This window comes from Littorina saxatilis, linkage group LG2 (assembly GCF_037325665.1).
Source record: "Littorina saxatilis isolate snail1 linkage group LG2, US_GU_Lsax_2.0, whole genome shotgun sequence".
Taxonomy (NCBI): Eukaryota; Metazoa; Mollusca; class Gastropoda; order Littorinimorpha; family Littorinidae; genus Littorina; species Littorina saxatilis.
The window spans coordinates 81,395,985-81,414,363 of NC_090246.1; the positions used below are offsets into that span (position 1 = coordinate 81,395,985).

The window sequence follows — 18,379 nt, forward strand, 5'->3', positions numbered from 1 at the left end:
GTAATAATAATACATTTATGTATTTATTTTCTGCTAGGAGAGGGCTCCTGATACTCTTCACTAAAGTAATATCCAAAATCATTTTCATTCGTGGGTCTGCGTCTGTATCTCACCAGGACCTTGTTGGCCCATGAACCCCAGTCTTTTTCATATTTTTTTTCAAAACAGTAGTTATCCAGCCAGTACTTTACACTAAGTTTTTTGAATTTTTCTATGCTGCAGGTCTGTTGAGCGTCACAACCTCAGGTACAGAACTATGCTGTCGGACGGAGATTCCACAGCGTTCAATGCTCTGGCTGCAGCTCAGCCCTACGTCCCACACGTCCAATCACCAAGCTAGAATGCACCAACCACCTCCCCAAGAGAATGGGCACAGCTCTCCGCAAGGCATCAAAGGATGGAAGGCTTGGTGGAAGAGGGGAGGGGCGACTAACCAAGGAAAAGTGTCAACGCTTGCAAAACTACTTCCGTAGCGCGATCCTCAACAACCTTGAAGATCAGCGAGCCATGGAGCAGGCGATCTGGGCCACTTTTTTCCATGTGACTTCAACTGACGAGGACCCTCACCACGACAGATGTCCAGCCGGGCCAGCCTCATGGTGCTTTTTTCAAAGAGCCGGGGCAGAAGGGCAACCACCACCTCCACACGCAGGGCACAACGGCACCGCCTTGTCCAGGGAAGTCTCGCATGCTGTTCTGCCCATCTACAGGAGAATGACAAATCCCATTCTTCTCAAGCGCGTGGCCCATGGCAAGACCCAGAACAGCAACGAGTCTCTCCACAATGTCATGTGGGGACACTGCCCCAAAGAAGTCTTTGTTGGGAAAGACCGGGTGGAAGCAGCCACCGCTGAGGCTGTTGCAAAGTTCAACAGAGGCAACTTTGCACTGGCACAGGTCATGGACCACATGAGCTTGCCAATTACTGAGCTTACTCATTCTGCTTTGGCCAATAAAGACAAGGTGAGGGTCCAGAAGGCGGAGAGAGCAACAGATGTGGCCGCTGTAGCAGCTCGTAGGGCAAGATGTGCTGGTCGTCAACGTCAGCTGGAGCAGCGAGAAGACCAGGAGGGGGAGGTGTACGGTGCTGGACTGATGGGGGATGGAGGGGAATAAGTACCAACATCATTCGAAGAAGACTCGGAACAATACGTGGACACACCCAGACTCTTTTTTCAGCAATGTGTCTTCATAATGTGTAGAGAAACACTTCACAAACTTTCAAATGCAATTTTCTCTGAATATGGGTTTTCAAGGACGGTATCAACGCGGGAAATGATATTTCGTCAGAACTACTTGTGGTAGAGTTATAATTTTTCTTTTACAGGAGTAAGATTTGATTTTGCTAGACTCTTACAGAGCGGTTTTTGTAAAACCCATCAACATTTTTTTTTAGAGAATATAATATAAGCCTGATTGGGTATTTTGGGGGCAAAAATTTATATCTCTCAATTTATGCTGCTGAATTCGAACTGGGCTAATTTGGTCAAAATGGCTCTGTATAAGTCTGAAACTGATATCTGGGAGTAATTTTCACTGCATTTGAAGCCTGTAGCTTCAAAAATGTCTTTTGAATTTTATGGGGCGTGGTGTGTAATTTTCGTATTTTTTGGAAGAAATTGGTATTTTTTTTTATGAAAATATTACTTGCTTGGTCAAAAACTGGGCATGCAGGTGCTTTTTTTATGCTTTCTTTCTATAAAGTACCCCAAAACTTCAAAGAACACTTACAAATATTCAGATTTCATTTTTCGTGCCACCTCTCCCCATCATGGGCACATCAAGTCAAGTCCACATACATCTCAAACATGATCAAATGAAAACTTTGCACCCTGTCCTATCATTGTAGTTTTTGAGAGGAAGATATACCAGTATGTCATCATTTTCACGAATGTTCATTCATAACCAGCTGGGTAACAAACAAGCAAATGTTGAAATGTAACAAATCGAAGTACATGAAGTGAATAGGTTCGAGCTTCAGCTGAAAGGTAAACGTGGATTGTCAAAGCAAAGGCCAATGAGGCTGTTTATTTAATAAAACTATGTGGAACCATCGCAGCTTTGGGTTTGTGTTTCCGAAGACAACGATTGCAAATATTCACTTTCAAACACCCAATCAATGTTGATAATTACCGCGACGACTCATGGTCAATTTACAACTGTGCCCTTGTTTTTTTGTTGATGAATGTTGATAGAAGAGTGACGATAGCCAACTTTGCGTTTGCTATTTTATTAGCAATCAGTTTTGATTGCATCCAGAAATAAACGTTGTTGTGAAAACTGTTGAAATTGCCACCTTTCTGTGATATTTCCAGAGCCTTGCAACGCATGGTCGTTGGTATGATGTGCAGTGCGGGTGCATTTCTTCTAGCTGCCATACTGCAATCCAAGATTGATGTAAGCATCACATTATTTCGTTGAGCTATCAAGGACATAAATGTTGACCTCATCAAGCTATGATGTCATTGTTTGATTTGGTCACAGCCTTGGCTAGACTCATGGTGATGATCATGGAATGATGTCATAGTGTCAGAAGTGTCTGAGTGTACATAATTATTTTATCTGGGCTAACAAGAACTCAGCTTGGGAAAGAAAATTAGTAATTATGATTCTTGTTAAAGGCATATGTACGCGCTCCCGTGTTTACAAAGTGTAGTTTGCCCATAATCGATGTCAAACGCACCATAAGACCATATAATGACGATATGTCACCATGCGCGGACCATAATACATGCATTACAGCTTGTTCTAGCCTCTGAAAAAGTGAGGATGTCAACAAAGCCGCGGTGTTAGCTCCCTTGCATCAACGTTACATTTGTTGCCAAATCTATAAATAGGACGATCCAGATCAAAATGAAAATTAACATATCTCAACATTGAAGGGGTCCTAGACCACAATATTTTGCAGGGAACTTAATTTAGCATGTCTCCAGCTGTTGGTAAAGCAATTAGCGTGTATAGTCATCGAGTACATATGCCTTTAACAAAAAAGATTTATTTTTTCAAAAATGATTTGGTGGATGTTGAATATGTCAGGCTAATGATGATGGGAGGGATGTTGGTTTGGATAATGTAAAATTTTCTAAGGGTTGAATAAATTTGATACAGGTCACATAACGATCAAGTTTGTGCAAATCAGTTGGACGTGAAAGTTCTCTTGAAAATTATTTAATGAAGCTGGGGGGCAATTGTCCAGGTGCCCTGGGGGCAATTAGCATGCTACCGTATCAGTGTGTGTGTGTGTGTGTGTGTGTGTGTGTGTGTGTGTGTGTGTGTGTGTGTGTGTGTGTGTGTGTGTGTGTGTGTGTGTGTGTGTGTGTCAAAAATAAAAACACATCTATGCACACGATGTGTAATGGGTGTAAGGTGTTTAAAGGAAGGAGCCATGAACACCAAACTGTATGAAGTCCACTGCGCCAGTAAGGACAATCAACCAGAATACGTGGTTGTCTTGCAGCGGTTTCTGTCAGCAGAGGGGTAATAAGTAGCTGATTTTTAGTTGTCTCTTTTCAGAGTTTGAATGAGGATCCATTAGCAGAAAACAACTCTGGTTACACAATTATCAACACTGTGCACTGCAAGATCTGGTGTCGTGGCGATCCAACTCCCTTTTTTGAGGGCAACATTGGACCTTTTGGGGTACGTTTTTTGTCGGTCCCTGAAGTAAATGAGTGGTCTTTATGTTTTGCTTGGTAAATTGATATTTTAGGTTTGTGTGTAACATTGAATGGATTTGCATTAGGGATGAGTACCCAAGAGGTTTTATGATTGTTTTCTCTCTTTTCTTCACTCTTATTCATGTATGTAGATGTTCATATTCATAGCAGCCCAAATAAGTACAATAGTATAAATAAAGATTACACAAACCCCAGATACCTTATTTGTTTGTCGAGGCTTGCCAAGACCCAGTGCCCCACTAAACAAAGAAAGTCACGAGGGATTCCCCTCGCACATACAATGGTGATTACACAATGATTTAGTATCAAAAAGCGCACGCTCACAAGGTTACAGTATGGTTTCCCCAAGCCGTAAATCATCTTTTAGTTTATATGCAAATAAAAAATGACGCTTTTGACCATATTATATGTATGCTTTGTATGCTCGTTTTATTTGTGCTAGTTGATGTTAGAATGAATTTGTAAAGTGCCTGGAGCCAATTGATGGGACTGGCGCTATAGAAAAGTTATATATTATTATTATTAATATCATTATTTAAGTTATTGAGACATCCCAGTGCACTAAGGGATTTATAGTGCAAATCGAGAAAATTCATTATTGAACGAAGCGCTATGCGCTTCGTTCAATAATTATTTTCGAGATTTGCTCTATAAATCCCTTAGTGCACTGGGATTGTTTCAATAACGATATTGTCAGTACCGCCAGAGAAAAAAGATGATTCAAAACGCACATTTTGCTACGCGCATTTGAATAGGCATAACTGTGTGGTCAGGTCGTGAAAGACTAAAGTTTGTTGCGGGCTGTCTCAAGTGTGTCGTGCTTTCGTCACACCCAAACTCTTGTTTTAATTTCTGTTGGTAACTTCCAGTGTAGCGTTAAGCTAAAAAGTGATAATCTTTAATAGAGATCTCATTTGAACTCGGAGAAAGGGCTGTGCACTTAAACAAGTCATTTGCGATTCAAAACCTCCAGTCGAGCTTCGACGGATTGACTGTGCAGAGTGGTGCCCCTTGAATTGACTCAATGATCGACTGCTCGACGGTTAGCACATTTTCAAAATAAATGTGGTATGTTTCTCGTGTTGTATCTTCACTCATCGAGGAGTCTGGTACTAAATATGAACGGTAAGAATGCTCTCAACTCTGCACGTATTATATCCCCATCGGTTTTTCGTTCACATTTGCCCAACATGTTTATTTGCTGAGCGGGGTTTATGTCGTCTGCTAGGCTAGAGCAATCGAACAACGGCAGTCTCATTTCAAAAACAAAAATTGCTCGTCACGTTGCATTGAATCTGCATGCATGAGGCAGGCTGGTAATAAGTCTTATATAATTATGGTAAAAACGTTCTGAACCCTACACAGTTTTGATTTCGATTGTTCTTGCCTTGTTCTAGAATCTATGCAAGTCGAAAATTAGTTGAGACGCAGCGGCTTCTATTTTTAGATCAGTGGCACTGTGGCACAGGCACATGCAATCTGTCAAAAAAAAACCCACTTCTGCTTTAATTGAAAAGCAGGAAATTTATGGCCATTTGGTATTGTGGTGAATATAAGCTACATGTCATTTATTAATTCTGAGGATTAGAGTACAGTCTCGCTTAGGCAAAGGGCGGAAGAATACGCTCTGTGGAAAAGTTAGCGTGCGCTAACAGTTTTAGCGCATCGCCCGCCATTAGTCAATCAACTGGTTCACATTAGTCATGTGACACCAGTACTTACTGACAATTATTATTATTATTATTATAAAAGGAAAATTGCCGTCAAAGAGTGTACTAATTTGTTTAAATACTGATCTTTTCTTTTGATGATCATTCTGCAGCCTGCTGTTTAATTTACAATTGGATTCCTTTCTTTTGACAATTTTCAACGCAGCAAACAGAATTCCAGAGAGTTGCCTCAGGGGTCAAGACTGTGCAAGTAATGTGTCCGACCATGGGGACTCAAGGTTGGACCCAAGCAACCCTCTCTGAGCGCAAAGCCTCTAGGCTTGTCATCACGTCAGTGTCCGGAGTGATGAGCATCCTTGTGGTAGGAAGCAGCATCTTCTCCAAGCGACAAAGCATACGCTAGTCTTCATTGTAAATCTATGTCATATATAGATTACAACAAATATGGGCAGGCCATCATGAACAAGATACAAATTAATATATTAATATTTGGAACTAGCGTGATGATTTTCCCAACCCCAGAAGCACAGCTCAGTCTTTGGTCCTGAACTGAGTTAGCCTGGACGAAATACGTGCATTTGAGATTGTGTCGATATACCCGACAGGAGAACTCGTCGATCTCACCTCGGTTAGGTGATTTTCTTGAGAAAACACAAGCATCGAATAGTTTAATCAAGGACCTATCTTTGGGAGTTCATGTTTAGGTCTACTTTCCTGTCGACTAGCTGCTAGGAGAGACCATGAAATTGTTTTATAATTGTCTTATATTGTTTCTGAGCCCCTGCAAGGGCATTGCATACCATGGCCTTGGCGGCCCATGAACCTAATTCTGTTTTGCCCCACTGTACTCCAGCCTGATATACATTATGTTAGCCTCAATGCCTTGCATGATTACTCAGCAGATTCTTTCTTGTTTTCAGCTCGACGACAAGAGAGATAAATCTACGAACGGGACAGGATATGTCAGGTAAAAATGTATTGATAAGTACAGTTCTTATTCCACAAAATACTTTTTGCACAGGCATCTAATGGGACCACCCCATACCGACCATAGCGCCTTTGGTTGGTCAGTGGCTGATATCGACAGCCATTAAGCCGGTTGTAACGGGCTTTTATTCGAACTTAAATCCCCCCTAAAGTCCAGATACAAAACTGTGGGGAACTTTCGAAGACCTGCGCTAAGCTTGCCAGTTCATAACATCAGCAGGTCTCAGACTATGAGCGACACAACCGTCAAACACTGAAATAAAATAGGGAAGACCTTAATCAAATGTCAAGATCACAGGGGTTCTTTTTGGGGTAAAAAAAGAGAAACATTCTTATTTCTTTGACGGTTTGAAGCTTTTTAAACTCCACACTTTCCAATGGTTTGATCACCTTCAAACATGACCCAAGTTTGATTGACCTTAAATTTTATCATAATTATTTGAAGGTCACAAGGGTGTCTTATTCTTGTTGCAAAATGATAAGCATCATGTTTTTAAGAGTTGGTTTTTTTTTTACTCACCTGAGTCATCGGTGAGCAGTGTACATCTGTATTGACGACTGACCGTCTGTGGACAATAAACTTAACGTTGACGTTATCTAGGATGTTTTTGAAGGAAAAGCTTTGAAACTTTGAATACTTCTAGGGTTTGATTATCTCCCGTCATGACCCCTGTTTGGTCGACCCTTGTGGTCACAGCGGGGTCATGTTTGATTCATAAAAACCTAACGTTGACATTTTCTCAGGTGTTTTAGAAGCTTGTGCTTTGAAACTTGACACAATTCATGGGGTTTAATGATCTGCTGATATGATCCAAGTTTGATGACCCTCGTCACATTTTGGGGTCACAGCGGGGTCTTGTTCATTAAAACGTGAAGTTGATGTTTTCTCTGATATTTTGATAGCAAAAGCCTCCAACTTTCACACAGTTATTGGTGTTGATAATCAGCAGACAAGACTAAAACTACGCTTGGTTTTGTCAAAGTTCAGAGTCACATCATGAAAATGTTTGCTGGAGAAGATTTTCACCCCTTGAAATATCCACTAAGCTGTCAAGAAAATAAGTCTTGAGCTCATAAAGCTATGATGTCATTGTTTGATTTGGTCACAGCTTAGTGTCTTGGGTATTTTTATTCTTGGCTTGATAATTGGTGATAGAATTATGGCATGAAATGAGATCACGCCAGTGTCTGAGTACACATCTTTTGTCTTGGCCAGCCCAAAGTCATTTTGGTCAAGAAAATTAGTTAGGTAATTAGTATTGTTCTTGTAAAGAAAAAAAGTGGATGTTGAGGCTAGTGGTGGTGGTGGGAAGGGACTGTTGCAAGTTTGTAAATGTGGAATATTGTTAGGGTTGAATAACTAAATAGATTGATACAGGTCACCCTAGTTTGATTAGGGTTTGATGATCTCAAGACATGATCAAAGCCTGGGTGATATGTTTCAAATGTCAAGGTAACATTTCATGTGGTCAAGTTCAATAAGTCAACATTCTATTAAATGTTAATGGAGCGAGAGCGCCAGATTAGTTCATAGTCTCGTAAGACAAACGTGAGTTGCATAAGCATTCACTTTTCTTAATGATATAGTTTCTCATGCTGAAATCTGTATTAGGCCAAACATAAATATATGTTGGTTAAGGGTAACCCGACCGATCCTATTTTTTCCCGCCGACCCTAAAACCTTTTTTTCATTTCTCAAAAAAAAAGAGAAAAAAAAGCACATGTTGCGAACCATACCGAGACTAAGAATGAAAATTAAAAACAAATTAAAAAAGCCGACCTGCCGACCCAATTTTGTGGGGGTCATGTTACCCTATAACCAACATATGTTTTTGTTTAGCCTGAACCGTTTTATTTCCGCGGGCCTCTAGCTCTGTGCTTGGATGAAAGACTGGTGTTAATTAATGTTTACCGGTTGCATTTCTTTTTCAGCTTTTTACATTTATTGGCCTGGGTGGACGAAGCAACAATCAAAGTCACTTCAGTACGAGACGATTCTACTCCCATGGTCCTAAAAGTCGGCCTGTCGAAAGCAACGGAGTTCCATGTCCTTGAGCCTGGAAGGTAGGCTTTCGTTTTCTTGAGATAAACAAAACCCCAGTTATTCTATAAGACTGCAATAGCAGCCGATGGTAGCTGTCCTCGTATTACTCATGACTGTCTGTCAGGTGAGGTATGCATGTAGTGAATGAAGTGAAACGTTTTGATCATTATAACATTAATTTGTAGGAGGTTAGATAAGGAGCTAAGAAGATTGCACCCTTTATCGAATTTGGGTACTCTTTGACTGCAATTTATGTTGTTGTCTTTATATAGTACAAGGCGCAATTCTTAATTTCGATATTAGGTAAAAGTTGGTTTTCCTAATTTTTTCAAATTTCACTGTTTGTGTGGATTGATCATTGAGTGATTTGCTATGTTGGATGGAGGAGGGGATGGTAAGGTCGCTTAATATCAACGAAACTGGCTTAACCCTGACTGAGGGAGGGAGGGGCGGGCACATTCGACTTTGCTCTGACTGAAAGGAGGGGGGGGAGGGGGGGCACTTTATAACAAATGTACATCCAACTTTGTCCTGACTGATACACATTTGTGAAGCCCGTTGCAATTTGATCAGTTACCAGATAGCCTTCCCCGCTATGAACAATCCGATGGAAGCCAAGAGCACGAAAGCCGGAGAATGGCAGGACGTTGGCAAGCCATTTGAAATTGGCAGTGGGGGGGTCTACACCATAGCCATGATTGACCCCACCAATAACATTGACCTGCATGAAGTAAGTCATCATTTAGTGTCACACACATCTGTAATCGCAAAATCCACAACGAAAAGTCATAAAACACTTAATAGAAAAGGAATATGTCAAAAACTTACGGAACTCGCAAACATGATGGCAGCTCTTTACATTTTCAGACTGGAAGAAAAGCCATACAAAAGTTAACTTTGACGTCATAGACAAGTATGACGTATTATCTCGCACTATTGTGACCCCAGGGTCCCCACTGGTTTTTAGAAACAAAATTCCATGACTTGTCCATGACTTTCCATGAGCCTCAACAACATTTTCCATGACTAGATCCACAGGTCGCCATTTCCGAACACGCAAACTTTTTACGTCTTGTCACTGCCAGTTTTGACACTGGCTTGCTTTGCACTGAATTTGAGTCAGTTTCTACGCAGTGTCTCTTCGACAAGCAAGTCAAGCATTTGCTACGCAGTCAGATTATCGGTAATGTTTGCTGGTCCTGTCATTTCACTAAACTGGACCAACCACTGTTTGTATCCATCGGCACTTTCGTAAATTCCGTTTCGTAACCGTCACTGACACTGTGACTTGACGAACTGTCATTTTTTTCACCGCGATACACAGTTCATTGCGAAGATCTTCCTTGGTGATTCGTTCCATTCCCCATACTTTTTGTTGTCAAGAAACAACTCGAAAGAAAGCTGGCGTGTTAAAGGTTAATTTTTTTTCTTTCTTATTTTTGTTAAATTCCATGACTTTCCATGACTTGAATTGAAATTCCATGACTTTCCAGGCCTGGAAAATTAAAAATCAAATTCCATGACTTTCCAGGTTTTTCATGACCTGTACGAACCCTGTGACCCGTCCCGGAATTGCGGTCAAAAACTTACATTCGGAATAGGAATCCCGTTTGTTATTGTGCGTACTTTTGCTCATCCAAAATAATTGGGAAAAAACGATGTTTGGTAGCTTGTTGTCAGACCAGTATTTTGTTGTTGGTCCTTGGGGAGCATATCGGCTTCGGTTTTCATAAGGATAATGATAATATTCATATAGTCCTGTGAGGTTACCCTCATGGAAATTCGGGCTGCTTTCTTCATGGGGAAAGCAAGCTGCCATACGGTATATGGCGCTACCCATTTTGTTTTTGATTTTTCCTGCATGCGTGTATTCATGTTTCCAAGCCGGAGACTTTCCCCTGTGAACTGGGGTTCTTTATCGTGCACACGGGGGTGTTCGGATACCGATAAGAGTTCACAAAGTTGACTCTTGAAAATAAATCCCTCGCCGAACGTGGAGATCGAACTGGTTTTGAAGCCAGCGCTGCTACACACTGAGCTATTTCCACGTATTCCGGCCTTGGTCGATAAAGATGAAACCGAAGACGCTATATATATCCCCCCCCTCCCGCCCCCTTGGACCAACAAAAATGCTTGTCTATCAACAAGCCACCAAGCATTTTATATTGTCATCATTTTCACGAGTTTTTATTCACAAACACCTGGGAAATATATCTCATGTTCCCCATGCAATAAATCGAGGTGGTGAATGGGTTGGAGCTTTCAGGTGAAACGTGGATTGTCAAAGTAAAAGCCAATCAGGCTCATTGTTTGATGTGTGGAACCATCGCGGCTTTGGATTTGTGTTTCCGAGGACAACGAGTGTAAGCATTCACTCTCAAAGACCCAATCAATGTTGATAATTACCGCGGCGACTCATGGTCAATTTGCAACTTATCTCTGCAATCGCAAAATCCACAACGAAAAGTCATAAACACTTAAAAAGAAAAGAAATATACTCAACACTTACTGAACTCACACGTATGATCGCAGCTCTGTACATTTTCAGACTGGAAGAAAAGCGTCAACAAGCTACGTTTGACGTCACATAAAAGGTTGACGTGTTATCTCGAGCTACTGTGACGATGCTTTGTGGCCCGGAGTTGGATTCTAAAAATTCGTCTCCCTGTGGGTTATTGTGCATTTTGTTGCACAACCAAAATGATGACAACAACCATGTTTGGTGGCTTGTCGTCAGACCAGCATTTTGTTGTTGGTCCTCGGGGAGCATATCGCCTTTTGTCTCATATTTATCAACCGCGGCCTTCGGCCTTGGTCGATAAAGATGAAACAAAAGACGATATGGTCCCCTTGGACCAACAAAAAAGCTGGTCTGTCAACAAGCCACCAAACATCTTATAATATTCATATGTGACAAATCGAGGTAATATATGCGTGTGAGCTTCAGGTAAAACGTGGATTGTCAAAGTAAAAGCCAATCAGGCTGTTTATTTTATATATGTGGAACCATCGCGGCTTTGAATTTGTGTTCCAGAAGACAACGACTTTAAACAATCTATCTCAAAGATGCAATCAATGTTGAAATTTACCGCGACGACTCATCGTCAATTTGCAACTAAGCTGTGCAATCGCAAATTGCGCAACGAAATATCTTAAAACACTTACAAAAAGGTACATGCTAAAATGTGAATGATCTCGCAAATATGATGGAAGCCCTGTGAATGTTTAGACTCGAAGAAAAGCGACGCAAAGTTTACGTTTGATGTCACATACACATATGACGCGATTGCGTGACGCGTTTTGGTGCCCTGAATTGCATTCCTAAAGTTAGGCTCCTTTTCGGTGATTGTGCGTACTTTTGCACTTTCTTTCTTTCTTTATTTGATGTTTAACGTCGTTTTCAACCACGAAGGTTATATCGCGACGGACCTTTGCACTACCAACATATGATGACAAATACTATGTTTGGTGAATTGTTGCCAGATCAGCAATTTGTGTTGGTCTCCGGGGAGTATATCGCCTTCTGTTTAATCTTTATCAACCTCTGCCTTAATTGTGGCCTTGGTCCATCAAGATGAAACAGAAGACGATTATATGCTCCCCGTCGGACCAACAAAAAGCTGGTCTGACGACGAGTCACCTAACATCTTATATTGTTAAAGATACCTTCTTTACTGTGTGAACCATCTTGCAGATCACCAGACATTTTATTTTCATTTTACATTACTCTATTATCCCATTGTTTGGACATTCGGCTTTCTTACTCACAGTGGAAAGCTTGCAGCAACAAGAGTCGCGCTACCCAGGTGTGCGCGTGTTTAGGAGTAATCAGCCACCTGCACTACAGTACTGGCAGAATAATAATGATAATAATAATAAATGAGCATTCATATAGCGCAACATCATAACTTTACAATTATGATCTTTGCGCTTGACACATCTAAAATTAAAACACAGTTATACAAGCATTTACATCTACATTCATAGTCAACAACGCTTAATTAAAAGCATACACCATCAAACATACATTACAAAACAATCTACCACTAACTAAGTAATAAAAACATGAATAAAATAGGTAGTGAAAACAAGGAAATACCAGCTGAATACCCTTAACCCTTTCAGCACTGGGACCTCTGCAGGCTGGGCTGCTCCCTCAGCCTGGGACTTTTCAGCAGTTCAGAGCTGTCTGCTGGCCACTTTCTTAAATTACTCATAACTTCTAAACTACTTAACCTAGAACCTTCATATTTCACATTAATGCTCAGAATTGAATGCAGAGTGTTGTGTAAAAGTGTAGAAGTGTTTAGTTAAATTTGTGAGTTGGATCACTATAGTAAAGAACAAAAAAATAAAAAAATAAACAATACATCACACCTAATGACCTATGAAACAACAACAACACACACATGTAAACACAGACACACACAAAATCATGCAAAAACACAAGTAAAAGTTCAGAAGTTTGTCTTACCTTAAATTTGAATTCACCTCCACATCCACACATCCTTTGAAGATCAACACCAAACACCACAAAATTATGTCACTCCACAATCAAACAGAACATGTTATCAACAATTCTGAAAACAGTCCTTGATGTTTATATACATTATCACATTATCACTAAAACAACAAATACACTACATGTAGCCTACTGATGGACTGAGAAAACCAAAACCAGGGGTTGTATTTCCTGAAGAGGTATGTTTTAAGTGCTCGTTTGAATGCTTGGGGTGACTGAGAGTGGCGGATGTGAAAGGGGAGAAAATTCCATTGTGTGGGTGCGCAGAAAGTAAAAGTGCGTTGTCCGTATGTTTTGGTTTTGGTGTGTGGAATGGTAAGGGTGCGACAGTCAGAAGAGGCACGGAGTTGTCTTGCTGGAGAATAGACGGTGAGGAGTTCAGAGAAGTAAGCAGGAGACGAGCCAGAAAAGAAGTTAAAGCAGAGGGTGGACAGTTTGTAGTCAATGCGGGCTTGAATAGGTAACCAGTGCAGTGTGCGAAGGAGTGGTGTTGCGTGATCTCGTTTTCGTGCTTTGAGAATGAGGCGTGCTGCCGAGTTTTGGACTTTTTGTAGTTTATGCAGGAGGTACAGAGGACAGCCAGAGAGAAGAGAGTTGCAATAGTCAAGTTCAAAAAGAACAAAGGCACAGACAAGAGTGTTAGTTGTTTGAGAGGAGAGTGTGTGGCGAATGGTACGTGCTGATCTTACGAAGCTCAAAATAAGCTGCTCTACAGACTAAAGATATATGTTTGTTGAGGGTCATGTCAGATGAAAGGGTGAATCCAAGGTTTCTAGCTGATGGTGAGAAAAGAATGTCGGTGTTGCCTATTTGAACAGAAACAGGTTGGGGAGAGGGAAATGTAGTGTTCTTCTTTTTGCACAATAAGACTTCAGTCTTATCATCATTCAGCCTTAAAGGCATATGTACTCGATGACTATACACGCTAATTGCTTTACCAACAGCTGGAGACATGCTAAATTAAGTTCCCTGCAAAATATTGTGGTCTAGGACCCCTTCAATGTTGAGATATGTTAATTTTCATTTTGATCTGGATCGTCCTATTTATAGATTTGGCAACACATGTAACGTTGATGCAAGGGAGCACCGCGGCTTTGTTGACATCCTCACTTTTTCAGAGGCTAGAACAAGCTGTATTGCATGTATTATGGTCCGCGCATGGTGACATATCGTCATTATATGGTCTTATGGTGCGTTTGACATCGATTATGGGCAAACTACACTTTGTAAACACGGGAGCGCGTACATATGCCTTTAAGTTTGTTATCGACCATCCAAGATTTAACATCAGTGATGCATGTCTAGTCTGAATGGTCCGTCGCGATATAACCTTGAACGGTTGAAAACGACGTTAAACACCAAATAAAGAAAGAAAGAAATGTCTGAATGGTCTGGATGGCGGAATGTGTCTCTCTGCAGGGGGGCTGAGTTTATACAGCTGGGTGTCATCAGCAAAAGACTGATTTAAAACAGAATGGTTTCGAATCAGTGTGGAGAGGGGCTTAGTGTACATGATGAAAAGGATGGGACCGAGTACTGAACCTTGAGGAACGCCGAAAGAAAGTGGGGCTGGAGCAGACATCTGGCCATCGACAAGCACAGCCTGAGTCCTGTCAATGAGATAGGACTCAAGCCATGCCAGCGGTGGACCGGAGATGCCGCACAGAGTCTGAAGTCTATGGAGAAGCGTGACATGGTCAATCGGGTCGAACGCTGCAGAAAGGTCAAGTAGGGTAAGCACTGACACATCACCACCATCCAGAGCAGACAGAATGTCACTGATTACTTTAAGTAGGGCTGTTTCAGTACAGTGAGAAGGGCGATAAGCGGACTGAGAATGCGAGATCAAATCATGGGTGTTCAAATATGACAACAGCTGCTTCAAAACTACCTTTTCAAAAACTTTGGACAAGAATAATAAATTAGATACATGACGATAATTCTTCAAAATATTGACATCAAGACTAGGTTTTTTGAGAAGTGGTTTGACAAGTGCAGTTTTGAACAATGATGGAAAAACACCAGATAACAGGCTATCATTGACAATTTGAGTAAGAGTTGGCAACAACACATCAAGATTCTCAAAAAGCAGTGGTCTGGGTATGGCATCAAGTGGACAAGTTGTTGGTTTGGACTTCAGAATAATGGATCTAAGGTATACTGAACTCCAAAAGAAACGCAAGATTAAGAAATTTAATCTCATTCTTTGGCATTTCATTTTGACGAGATATAATCGAACGAATTTCACGAAAATTGGTACAAAGCATCTTGGGGCAATGTTCTTTGATTGTCACTAACTAAAAAAACGTTACCGAAAGAAAGTTCTCATCGCCAGGCTCAGTAACGCGTGTGTCCCCCATTGGCGTTGACAAGGGCCTGACATCTGTCTCTCATGGAGCGCACCAGGCGGTTGGCGGTGTTCCTGGAGGTTTCTGTAGCCGGGAGGAACGGTTGGCGCAGGTGCTGACGGTAGATGACCCGGTCCTGGCGAGCAGTAGTCACAAGAGGTCGTCCGCTTCTAGCGCCATCCCGGGTGCTGCCGCTGGCTTGGAATCGGTTCCACAGACGACAGATGGTCGAGGTTGCCACGCCCATGACATTTGCAATGGCAGTTGGGCGATTTCCAGCTTGCAATCGCCCGATTGCTCTCTCCCGGTCAATGGCGCTCAGTCTTGGCATGCTTCTACTGTACAAATGGCTGATTTCAGACAGTGGACGGAGACAGGTTTTTGTTCCTTGTGTGAGCTGAGTACTGTTAACGAAAAAAATCAGGTCTGGCAGCTTTTTTGTGGGCTGCGCGAGCGAAAAACAGTCTCAATCTTCAGCACGCTGCAGAGAGCGCACTCTGGGCGCTGCACACATGATTTTCACAGGCTACGTGCAGGACACTATGCTAACTCATGCTCGTGCAGAATTTTCACCTGAAACCCACCTTTAGTGCATGAATTTTAACAAAACCTTAAATAACTCTTAACTTGCGTTTCTTTTGGAGTTCAGTATATTTTTCACTGATTGGCTGAAATGATGGAAAAGAACAATCAGTGGGAACATCAACATGACTGGAGGAAGCAGAATGTGCACTCATCTGATCAAGTTCCGAACGAATATCAGAAACCTTCTTGATAAAATAATCACTGAATACATCTGGCAGCTGACGAGCGGGGAAAACAGGGGGAAGTGGGGATACCTTACTGTGGCCAGTCAACCGGCTGCAAATATCGAACAATTTTTTGCTTGAATCGCAAGCAATAATCTGGGCTTGGAGGAAGGTTGTCTTTGCTGCGTGTACTAACTTAGTTACCATGTCCTTTTGCTCCTTGAAATATTTGTTTATGGACAGTAAGACCAGTCTTAAGATACCTGCGCTCAGCACGCCTGCGGTCACATTTGGCATCACGCAGTTCGACACAGATATCGGAGTACCACGGTGCGGACTTGGACGGACGGACACGGCGACTTGAAACGAGGGCATGAACGTCAAGAGCAGCACGTGGCATCAAGTTGGTCAGCGGAGGGGGAGGGGGGCAGCGCGTTCTGCAGCTCGTCCCTAAAAGCGTCTTTATTCATCGTACGGAGACAACGGACAGACTTAAACATGGGTGGAGGAGGAGGACACTGGGTCATCAGATCAAACAAAACACAAAAATGATCTGAGGCTAAGGCATGTGTAACAGACATAGATTGAACAATATGATCATCAGGCCTATGCATTTAACCCAATCCAGTATGTGGTTCTTCTTGTGCGTTGGATGACTGACTGACTGTGTGAATTGAAAAACATCTAAAATATCTAACATCTTGACAGTGGAAGGGTGGTTGCAGTCATCAAAATGTGTCAGAATGACATGTCTGTTACGCGCTACAGTGGTGACATGCGGTTGAGACATGGATACCGTTTCTGAGTCTGAACATGAAGTTGACCCGTGTCCGTCGCGAATTGGATTTCCAACCCGCGAATACCGCGAAGCCAGATACCCCCAGGGCAAAATCTACAGCTGTGTGTTTTTGACGACGGACATAAATGTCAATCAGTTACATTAATTCGGCACACACACACACCACACCACACCACACCACACAACACAACACAACACCATACCACACCACACCACACCACCACACCACACCACACACAACACCACACCACACCACACAACACCACACCACACACACACACACACACACACACACACACACACACACACACACACACACACACATAAATGGCACATAATACAGCGACGCGAATGACTTTTGGTATATTCCCAAGAGTAAAGACCTGTGGTGGTTTATACAATTTACATATGTTTTGTCGTTTACCTCCCAGATAATTTACAAATATTTATTGTCGGCTACCCCCCAGGTAGTGGTGGAGAAGTACGTGACGGTGAAGGAAAACTCGCTGTCCATGATGCTGATGATTCCTCAGTATATCGCCATAACTGTTGGCGAAATTCTCTTCTCCATATCTGGTCTTGCCTTCGCTTACACGCAGGTAAAATCCTTCTTCTTCTTCTTCTTCTTCTTCCTTCTTCCTTCCTTCTTCTTCCTTCTTCCTTCTTCTTTCTTCTTTCTTCCTTCTTCCTCCTTCCTCCTTCCTTCTTCTTTCTTCTTTCTTCTTCCTTCTTCCTTTTTCTTTCTTCTTTCTTCTTCCTTCTTCCTTCTTCTTCTTCTTCTTCTTCTTCTTCTTCTTCTTCTTCTTCTTCTTCTTCTTCAAGTTTCACTTCTAAGGAGAGCGCCATGATATCGTTCGTCTAAAACGTGGTTTTCATTGGCATGGTTTATGGTAAATGATTAATCTATACATACATATATTAATAAAAGAGAGTGTCTGTCTGTGTGTGTGTGTGTCTGTCTGTCTGTGATCGCCATACCTCAGAGATGGCAAAAGATATTTTGCATGCACACTGCCCTGGACCCACAAATGTGCACCTGGGTTTTAGTTTCTCCAGACATTGTTTCCTTCCTCGGATAATTACCCTCCCCATCTATCAATACAGTCTATATAGTGCAAGGCAGGTAAGTCATGGTTTGTCACCCACGGAAGGGAGGTAACTCTTATCAAACCAGTATACCGTGTCATTCTCAAGGGTTACCCCCCGCCCGCTATCATCCCGCCGCCCCTCACAAACACACACACACACACACACACACACTAACCCTGCCCCCTGCTCCCCCTCCCTGCCTTCCAGATCATCGCGAATAATGTTTACGAAACGATCGCCTCAGTGAAAGATCACGAGAATTTACAGATTTCTCTCCCCTGTTCAAAAAGGTATGACGCGCTCACTCATGAGGTAGGCCCTATGCGTGCTTTGATCAGACGGTAACTACAGTGGGTGTGAGACGGGGTAAACAAATCACGAAGAACACGTTGAACCAAATAGAAACTTGCCTTGCCTATACCACACTGTCATTTTTCTTATCCACATTGGAATCAGAGTTAGTATATTAGAGTGAATTATTAGATTACTGGAAG

General features: G+C 42.0%; 1 protein-coding gene across 6 annotated transcripts in view; it reads left to right on the forward strand.

Annotated features, from left to right (window-relative positions):
* LOC138959870 (solute carrier family 15 member 1-like) overlaps nucleotides 1-18,379 on the forward strand; it is a 67,756-nt gene that overhangs the window by 38,612 nt on the left and 10,765 nt on the right. For all 6 annotated transcript variants that reach the window (XM_070331521.1, XM_070331518.1, XM_070331523.1 and 3 more), the window contains 7 exons: nucleotides 2,316-2,397; nucleotides 3,514-3,639; nucleotides 5,553-5,708; nucleotides 6,268-6,314; nucleotides 8,267-8,398; nucleotides 8,952-9,108; nucleotides 17,264-17,395. In XM_070331521.1, the coding sequence (XP_070187622.1) occupies nucleotides 2,316-2,397; nucleotides 3,514-3,639; nucleotides 5,553-5,708; nucleotides 6,268-6,314; nucleotides 8,267-8,398; nucleotides 8,952-9,108; nucleotides 17,264-17,395 (832 nt within the window). The remainder of the gene's footprint in view (nucleotides 1-2,315; nucleotides 2,398-3,513; nucleotides 3,640-5,552; nucleotides 5,709-6,267; nucleotides 6,315-8,266; nucleotides 8,399-8,951; nucleotides 9,109-17,263; nucleotides 17,396-18,379) is intronic.